Source organism: Borostomias antarcticus (assembly GCF_949987555.1).
Source record: "Borostomias antarcticus genome assembly, chromosome: 21".
Classification (NCBI taxonomy): Eukaryota; Metazoa; Chordata; class Actinopteri; order Stomiiformes; family Stomiidae; genus Borostomias; species Borostomias antarcticus.
In genome coordinates, this window is record NC_140254.1 from 1488799 (window position 1) to 1498958 (window position 10160).

Sequence of the window (10160 nt, forward strand, 5' to 3'; positions counted from 1 at the left end):
TTTTGAGAATAATCGTTGGAGATGGGGGAAGCCCAGACTGATCTGCGGAGACAAACTGAAAGTGAACTTGCGAGATCAGAATGGTGTCACAAGCTTCTGTTTCCCCAGCTTTCCATGCTGCTTCCTGTCAGGGAGGAAGTCGGTCATCCACTCTTGCACTCTACTCTTGCACTTTACCTTTAGCACTAGATTATGCTCTTAGTCATTTGATTAGAAAGGAGATTCCCTTGTGAGTTCTGGTGAGTAGTAGTACACTGACTTCCTATGTTAAATGTAATTATTGTAAGTCGGAGAAAAGCGTCTGTTAAATGACTGTAATGTAATCCACTCTTGCAGGTGGAGTCAGGCACGAGCACCTGGGAGAGCTTGTCCTCTAGCCGGTCCAGGAGGAATGGACAGTGTTAAAGGCAGGGCCGAAGTCCACAAACAGGATCCTGGCGTAGGTCCCTGCAGAGTCCAGAAAGAACACCATTCTTCATGAGCTCATACTGTACATATCCTCTCACTGAGTGTGGACGCTGATCAAAGTAGCGAGGTGACTTCCCTTAAAAGAGTGTGCAATATGCAAGCTCAACAAAAACTCAAGTGTCAGCTCTGTGCACTTTGATATGTCAAAGGCTGGTCCTATCCCTCTATTTGAATCCATTCGACAATACCCTCATCTTATTTTCACACATTTTCTCTCTCTCTCTGATCTGTCTTTTTGTTGAGCCTCCTTTTTAAAGCTCTTTTCTGTTTTTCCTCTATCTCTTCTCCCTCTCTTCCGTATCCCCGGTTACCTCCCCCTCACTCTTTCACAGTCTCTCACCTGTCCTCCTTTCTCTTTGCTTATGTCATAATGGACTCAAGCGTTTCTGATAGTGATGGGATGAAAGTGTGTGGACGCCTGAATACGAGTTACAGTGGGGCCTTTGCCATCATCGCCAATGGTCACCAGGAGGAGCTTTATGAAGCTAATGGGATCAGGCTCCTCAGCAATGGCCAAGCCAAGGCATTTAACGCAGCGCCATTCCCATACTGCAAAAGACCCCATAAACAGACATATTGCTGTTGGCTCTCAGCCAACACAAACTGGGAGAAGTCCTCTTCACTCTCTTCAATGCCGGCCCCAAAGTAGCCTGTAAATTAGATAACAGTCAGTCAGTACTGTATGATTTCAGGCCTTTTTATTTTACTGTACATCAACATCTGCAGAAGCACTGAAAAATGTTTTGCTGAACCTCAGCACAAAATGTACGTTTTTGTGTGTGTTTTTTTTTTTTTTAACAATTCTGCTGCTTTGTCAAATGTGTCACCTTTGATATAGTAGCGTGATATTTGCAAATTGCTGAACACTCAGTCAGTTTATGAGCACAAACGCATAGACACACATATACAAATGCACGAGCGTGCTACACACACAAGCATGTACGTGTGTGTTTGTGGTTTCATCCTCATTTGTATGCATTTTATACAGTGGTACTAAGAGATACAGTAATAGACTCTTCTTTGGGACTTAGCCTGTTGTGCTTCGTTCTAACCTCAAACATGTTCCTCACAGTGGTAAAGGAAACAAGGAAATGGCCTCCTAATGAATATCTACCATTCAATTAGGGGCCCCTCTAAATATTCTAACGAGGGCTAACTGGTTGGCAGTGATGAGTGGGGTATAAAAACAAAATGCCAGTGTTGCACACAGAGGGTGGGAAACATACTGTACATCATAAGATAAGAGATAAGATAAGACTTTATTGATTCTTCCAGGGGGAAATTAGGCGTTCAGCATTGAAAAATTACAGAGAGGTTGGAAAGAAGAGAAAACTAGATACAGCAACAAAAAGAAGACATAGATAAGGAGGAAGGTAGCAGCATAAAAACGGAAATCAGGGACTACGTGCATCCATATGTACAGTAACTGTGCAGTATAGAATAGAATAAGATACTGTATTTATGTACCTGCATACATTCAGTCTGTATAAATATAAATAACTATACAAGCATACAAGTATATACATTTAGTAGTACACAATATATATGTACAAGATATATATGTACCTGCATACAATCAGTCTGTATAAATATATATACCTATACAAGTTTATAAGTCAAGGTGTACATACATACATACATACATACATACATACATACATACATACATACATACATACAAGCTGTCTGGGTTTATCTATACACATACATACGTGCACAACTCTACACACTCATGCACTGTTGTATAGTCTGATGGCTCCTGGCACAAAGGAGCACCTGAACCGCTCTGTATTGCACCTGGGTGGGAGGAGCCTGTGGCTGAAGGTACTCCTCATGTGCTACAGCTCACCGTAGAGTCGATGGGAGGGCTTGTCTAGGATAGACTACAGTTTGTCCCTCATCCTCCTCTCTGCCACAGACTCAGGCTGTCCAGTTGTTGCCCCAGGACAGAGCCAGCCCTCCTCACCAGCGTGTTCAGCTTGTTTGACTCCCTCAACTTGATGCTGCCTCCCCAGCAGGCGACGGCAAAGAACAGTGTGCTGGCTACCACAGACCGGTAGAACATCCTCAGTAGCCTGCTACACACGTCGAATGAACCTGAGCCTCCTGAGGAAGAACAGTTGGCTCTGTCCTTTCCTGTAGAGGGCCTCAGTGTTGTCAGTCCAGTCCAGTTTGTTGCTCAGGTGCACTCCCAGGCGTTGAGTCCACCATCTCAACCTTCTCCCCCTTAGGTAATGGGGACTGCAGGCCTGCTGTTATCTCTGAAGTCCACCACCAGTTCCTTGCTCTTGCTGATGTTGAGTTGGAGCTGGTTCTCCTCAGACCATTCAACGAATCTCCTGACCACGTCCCTGTACGCGTCATAATTTGCCCTAATGCAGCCCATCAATACCTGTACAATAGAAGATCAAATTATAAAGAGCATTATATTTATAATTTATATTTAATATTTCAATTACTCACCCATTCAGTTCTGTTTTTGATAACTTGGAACTGTAAATATAGAGGGGATTGCTAAATTGGTCACACTTAAAACACTCATTGCTAAAAATGGTCACACTTAAAATAGGCAGAGGTGTTTAAAATAGAAAAACATTCATATTTGCAGATGATCACCCTTGGTCAATTGACTTAACATAGGCCTACTCAAGTTGTAAGTCAACATAAATTGTGACTATTCTTAGTTCTTTTTAAACCAAATTGTTAGTAACTATTTTAAACCAAGCATCTCAGTCCAACATGATATGATAGGCTAAAGGAAGCACAAGTCCAAAGACCAATAAGTTATAATTTAATCAGGTTCCATCTTCAAGTGGCCATCACTAATAATATATTTTTCTTAAGATATTGTGACATGACATATTAACTGACCATTAGCCTACTGTGAGCAATGTGTTACATAACAAGCAGGATTTTTGTCATGTCACATATTTCAAGATAAAGACTGTGTGGTCTCAAATGAAGGCATGGACTAGGCTTTGGTCAGAGTTATGCTATAACCAGGTACTGTATGTTAACCAGGGTTAAACGCAGTCTGAATTACATAGGCTACTTTGTAAGAAGGGGCAGAGGACAATGCATTCCACTCATAGCACATTGTGTCCGTGAAGATGATAATATTTGAGTTTGCAAAATGAACATGGTGCTAAATAGCTTCTAGGCTACTGTAGTCAACAAACGGACTGGCTGCTTTATCACCAACAGCAAAAGAAACACATGCATCACTGCTGGCCGGGGTGACCACAGCTGTCCGAAATGATTCTGTTATGTGTGTGAGTGACATCAGGCCCAGCAGAGCGGGGAGGTGTCCGGGGTTCTGTTCAAATGAATATCAATCATGCCTCGAAGGCAAAACGCACTTCCCCCTCGGATGCCCCGAGGTCTGTGATTGGTTCATTGGAGACCAACCTGCCAGCGCCCGGCGAAAGCTGTTGTATCAATGTCCATTCACTGGCCGTGGGTGTCAATGGGGGACAACAATAACATTGAATGACTAATGTTCGCTGTCCTTCCCGTGGGTCCTGAACGGCCAAAGGATTATTCTGAAAGTGGCTTTGGACGTGACCAGCGGCCAGCAGTAAACGCTGGACAAGGGATTTTGTACAAGAGAAGAAATGTGTTCATAGGTGAAACAAGACACGGGTTTAAATAAGGTTTAAACAAGACACGTTTTGCCCAATTGGAATACTTATTATTTTTTGTTTTTTTCGATTTTCCCCATATTTTTTGTCATCAACAAGACCAGAAACATTTCAGAGATAGAATTCAAGAAAAACGAAAATGAACCAGCCAAGGATTCTGCTTATCTGCTTGACGACATTCATCTGTTTGAGTAAGTATGCTCAATATATTGAAATCAGAAGAAAAAAACATGTTGCCTAACTTTGCTGTGGGGCTGGGACTGGACTGAATGGATTTACAATAGTAATACTGATGGGATTACAATGGTTCATCCTTCTGTCTGTGTTTTGCCTAATAGCGTTTGCCTACATGCATAGCCAAAGTTTGTCCAAGTAAATGACATATTTCTTACAATATTAGCTTCTGTGCAAAAGTATTGGGAATTGCTCCAGAAGGCTAATCTCAAAAGCAATGGTATCCCATCAATTGAGGTGTAGCCTAACGACAGTTATGCTATTTATGGTTGTAGTAAGGACATTCATTTAGGATTACATTTGTTGCAACTATTCTTCCGCCGTTTCACTCACAACCTGATGACACGACAATAACATTGCAAAACAGATATTGTTCTATCATGGGTTGCTCAGATGCAATTAGGCTATAGCTATAGACTTGCTTACTTCATAACACGAATCGTTAAGTTTATATAGGCCTATGTATCCTAACTATAAGCTTTTACTGTGTGTCTACAGGTGTAGTTGTATATTACGATGATGGTTATAGAGAATATAGAGCATAGGCCTGTCAACCTGCTACCATCTCATGCAAACAAGATTTAGCACCTGCTCGCGATTGAATGTCCGTAGCCTATTCGATTCTTAATCAAGAAGACTGGAAAATGCAATCGATTTTTTTCTCCCGTATGCTGATTTATTAAATATCAGTTTTATCTGTGAGTCAGCTATGACCTGAAACTTACAAAAGTTTTGTAACCTTGAACTGTCAAGTTCAAGTGAAACTTCATAGTCTTTCATGACTGTGCTGACTGTTGATTATAGGCTATAGGCTGCAAACCACAAGCAAATCAACCTGTCAGTGTATATAGGCTATCCTACAACATTCTTGAAAGTTATCATTCACTGTTCCTCGGTTACATCACCTAACATGCACATTGAAACTTTGGTATATAGGCTACCCTAATTATTTGATTAGCACTATTTTATATATCCAAGAGATACAAGTTTATACTGTAGATCATTTCAAGTGTGTATCCGTGTTCTTTCCCTGCCTTCCCTGTCTTTTCCCTACTTAAACAAAAAGAGCAGTATTGAATGGGAGGTTATTGAATACAGCCCCCTCCCTTCACACTGCCTCCCCACTATCGGGCTAATTAGAATAGAAAACAGGCCTACATGTATCCAGAAGGCCACCTCCCGGGAAACCACGTGCTTGATTAGGCCTAATTAACGATGCTGTTAACGCGTGCATAAACACAAGTGGATTGTTGTTGGGGGGCATTATACAAGCTGTTTTGGTTACCATAATAATGGGCCTAATGATTTAACAGGTCAGAGCTTTGTATAATATAATACTATAGCAGAGGCCCTGGTTAATTCGTATAATGTAACGGAATATCAGTTAATGAAGTAGGCCCTAGACTAGGCTATTATTAGCATTATTATTGAGAATGGAAAATGTTAGAAGACTTTTCTCTGGTTGTCGGTGTACAATTATCACCATGTTTATCATGTTTATTTACAATTATCACCATTGGTCCTACTATCTTTTACATGATACCCCTTGTCTTCCAGAAAGGATTTCACATATTTTGTATAGCCTAAAGGAAATCTAGATATGTGTCTTTTTTTTAAACAAATAATATGTGTCTGTGTTCCCCAAATATTCTCAAGTTCATATTTGATGACTTTGGAGAACCTTTCTGATACAACTGTCTCTCCATTTCAGCCCCAGTTGTAGCCTTTCAGGCCTACTTCCTCCGTCTCCGTCCTGGTACTGTAGACTGTGTGTTGCATATGTTCATCACTGAACTTTGAAAATCCACACTTAATTATTCACTTTCCTAAACAGAACCTTTCCATGATTCCATCATTTTGATTGAGTTAAACCAGCCATGGATGAATCAATTGTTCAATAGGACTAGTTGCAGGTTCAGCTCTTTGTCCCAAGTTTATTGCTTTATTTCTATTTACAGAGGAATAAAAATCACCTCATGGCTTAACTTAAAATGGCACAAAACTTTAATAATAATGGGATATTTCTGATTTTGAGAATGGTTTGTTTTGTGTGGGGAGGCCCTTTGTAACTTAAAGCTCCCTCTTTGGCCTCCTCAGACCAACAACTCAGAAACTAAGAGAACAGAAGGAGAGACTCCAGTTTTCCCACTAAGGCAGTATAGGCAGAGGGGTAGGGGGAAAGACCTCTGACCCTTTTGGGGAGGGGGTTGACTGTGACCTAGGGTGGGGTCGGGGGGTAACCTTTAGGGTCCCCCTCCTGGTCAGTGGAGCGTTTGGTGAAGGGATAAAAAAAATCAAGGAGACAATGGTAGCCACCACACACACCCCACAGTGACCTGACCCTCATACACTCATCTCCATAACACTGCCCTGGCCCCCCCTCTGGAAATCTGGCCCAGATTGAGACCTTATTAAAGCTGTGCGCATGTGTGTGTGTGTGTGTGTGTGTGTGTGTGCATGTCTGGGGTAATCCTCTCACAGCTGCCCATGACCATGTCCTCACTACCCCCTCCCGCCAGGTCCACACACACACACACACACACACACACACACACACACACACACACACACACACACACACACACACACACACACACACACACACACACACACACACACAACCCCCCACATACACACACACACTGTCCAGGGGTAGATAGGACCTCTCAAGTCCAACAAGACACCCCCTGGCTTTAATCCATGTGGGGACAATAGCCCAGTGCTGGGCCAGTGCTCCATCCAGCATAGAGAAGAAGAGAAACATCTCTATCCTCCCAAGGCTTATGGTAATGCAGGGGGATTCTCCCATGCTGAAGATACAATTATGGGGCCTATGTGACAGACCTGTCACAACGCTGATCTGAGGGATCTAAGATGACCCAAAACTCAACACACGACTCGTGGGAAATTTGAGCCACAGCCACCAGGTTTAACATAACATGCTGTGTGGTTTTACCACTGTGTTACATGGATAAAGAATGTGTAAAGAATACATTCCTAGAATCTGTGTTCAACAAAGGAGTGGCGTTGTGAGAGATAAATGGGTAAAATGAGAATACTGTCATCCTGAGGTGAACTGATACAGTGAGCTGTTCCACTGCAGGTAAAAAATACCTCATTGTGAAGCAGACCAGCTTCAATGCCACTGGCTGTTAAGCTTGTTGAGCCATTGCTTTTGAGCCACCAACTTAGATAAGGTGTCCCATTGAGAGCCTTGTAAAACCTGTGAAAAGGCTTCTCTTGATTACAAAACCCCTTGTGCCATTTACTGTGTATACGGTTCCACAATACTGTTGCTGCTTTGCCACACCAAGAGAGTTTACAGTGTGCCACCTCATATAGAATGAGCTGCTTTAGTTAACAGACCTCAGTCAGAACAGTGTTGATAATGAAACAATTCAGTTGATTGGTGACACATAGATTCACCTGCACAAGTTCCAGCATGTCTTAGATTGTGTCCATCAAGGCCTGCTGCAACATCACTCGTGGCGTGGGTGTTTATCAATTGACCACCCAGGTCAATATCTGCAGATTGAGCACCTGGCTATGTAATCCACCTTCGTATTGCTCATTGTTCAAACCCTGGCACAGTACATCCGTTATTTTAATTAAACCTCCCGGTGATCAGGTAACCTTTACAGACAAACTTATTTTTTTTAATTAAAAGCCTCCTCCTCGTCGGTTTTTATCTATCATGGACGATGTACTGCATGTCTACCGTGGTGCTTTCAAATGTTGTGGCTTTTAGACCTTGAAACCAAAAGAATAGGTACTTGGTGTTGACTTGCTGCTTTTACACTGTAGCCTGTGTTAAATTCATACTACATACTAGTCTTTCTTTCTTTCTTTCTTTTTTTACTGAGATGTATAGAGGACACGGAACTCTGAACTAAGGGTTATGTTCACTCTGACGATCCTATATATTATACATTTTATTCATTTTTTACTCGTTGACATCTGACAAATGAGGGCTTGGTCACCCTCAATGTATTTTACTGTAAATAAAGGTTATGAATGAATGAATAGGACTTGGAGAGGCATAAAGTCAGCACTTAACAACATGTGTGTAGGAATACCCGATACACTAGGTACTCATTCCACCTCAGTCCTCCATGATGTGCCACCTCCAACACTTTAGAGGACCTGGTGCCTCAGGTACAAACCAGTTGAAGACGGATCCTTCCCAAAGCCCACAGGCCATTTGGTTGGACCTTCCTGCTTATTGCCCCAACACAGTTACACGGTGTCCTAGGAGGACCCACTCTGGCCCACAATGCATCTGTTTCTTAATGATTAATCCTTAATGGGAGAGCGTCCCCTTCTGCCGGCCAGTACCCCAGTGATTAAAACCTGGAGGCCAAGCACGGAGGTCTGCTCCCCATCACACTGGAGATTATTGCTTATTGATCCAGAGGAGTGGTTGACTTACATTTTAGGCCAGGGCCTTTTAAATGTTTGTGTTGAACCAAAACCAAACCATCCAATCTACAAATGCAGATGGGGATCTCTTGCTATTGTCCCTCAGGACCATCCTAACTGATATCAATCAAAGCAGATTGTCAATATTGGGGGAAAAGAGGAGGGTTGTAGTTGTGGTCCTAAGGGCTAAGCTTGGGTCATTCATTTCCCCAGAATATATTTGCTTGGAAATCCCAAACAGACTTAAACATGACACTCACAATTCATCACATGTAAAACGCCCAAACTGAGACCTCATAAGCTTTTGATCACAAATGAAATGTCCTTGTTATACTGTGTAATCAAAAGAAGTTCTGCAATTGACACTGTTACCCTAATTGTTCCCAAATCATAGGCACAACTGAAGTAAAGGAGGGGACAGATGACTGTGGCACACGCCTGTGGCACATGCCTTAGGAAAAAGTGTTGCGTTTAAATGTGACTTTGAACTTGGCATATGCCAGCTAATGACAATCAATGGCTCAAACAAAAGACTCAGGCACCCCTCCCCTAGCTGCTACAATGGCATGTTTGCCTAGCGAGCTAAAAGGAGCAGGCTGCCTCTGAACGAAGGAGAGAGTTTAACTTCCATTAGCCAGACAAAAGAGTTAGCCCCAGGGCACTGCTTTTCACACCACCCAGAGATTCCCATTTTCCAAGCCAGCTCCTCCCAAGTTCCTCCCCGGTTCCTCCCCCTAACTCTGAATTCATTCATTCTTTACGCCGCCTCCTACTGCTGTAATGGATATAATAGGGCGAGGGGAGGAATTTTGGAGGTACGTGAATCCATTTATAATCCCACACAAAATCTTGTTTTGCTTTTTTTGGAAGAGGGGAAGGAGTTCCAGTGATGCCGTTTCTTTTTTCTACCCTTTTTGGACATAGAGATGGAAATTGTTTTTAGTTGAGGAAGGCTACAACAGTGGTCGTTGAGTTCAGACATAAGAGTCTTCATGTCCATGTCCATGCAAAGGTCTGGACTAGTGCTTGTGCAATGTCACTATAACATTCTACATTATAATCAGCTGGAAAATATTTACTTTGCTTTAAAGTGTATTATGAACAGTCAGTTCAGGATTTAACATTTAACATGCTACTGTAGCTCTAACCCACTTCCATCTAGCCTTTGCTAGCTAGTCACTAAAATCGAGATAGAGAGAGGTGTAGAGAGAGAAAGGCGTAACACAATCAATGAAGGGATTTGCGTATGTTTGCCTTATCCCTGGTGCCCAGGACTCCCACTCACTCCCTCTCCATCTCCCTTACTCTGTAGGTGGGGGTGGGTGGTGGGTGGCTATAGCCACGGCCATTACAATAGGCTGTGAAGTTCAGGGGCGGCAGACTAGGGGACAAAGAGAC

At 42.5% G+C, this 10160-nt stretch overlaps 1 protein-coding gene across 1 annotated transcript in view; it reads left to right on the forward strand.

Annotated features, from left to right (window-relative positions):
- Positions 1-2220: 2220 nt before the first annotated feature.
- Positions 2221-10160, forward strand: part of LOC311323325 (immunoglobulin superfamily DCC subclass member 3-like) — a gene marked incomplete at both ends in the record, with an annotated part of 31784 nt that continues 23844 nt past the window's right edge. Inside the window, one exon of the mRNA XM_084455526.1 lies at positions 2221-2292. Coding sequence (XP_084311652.1) covers positions 2221-2292 — 72 coding nt within the window. The remainder of the gene's footprint in view (positions 2293-10160) is intronic.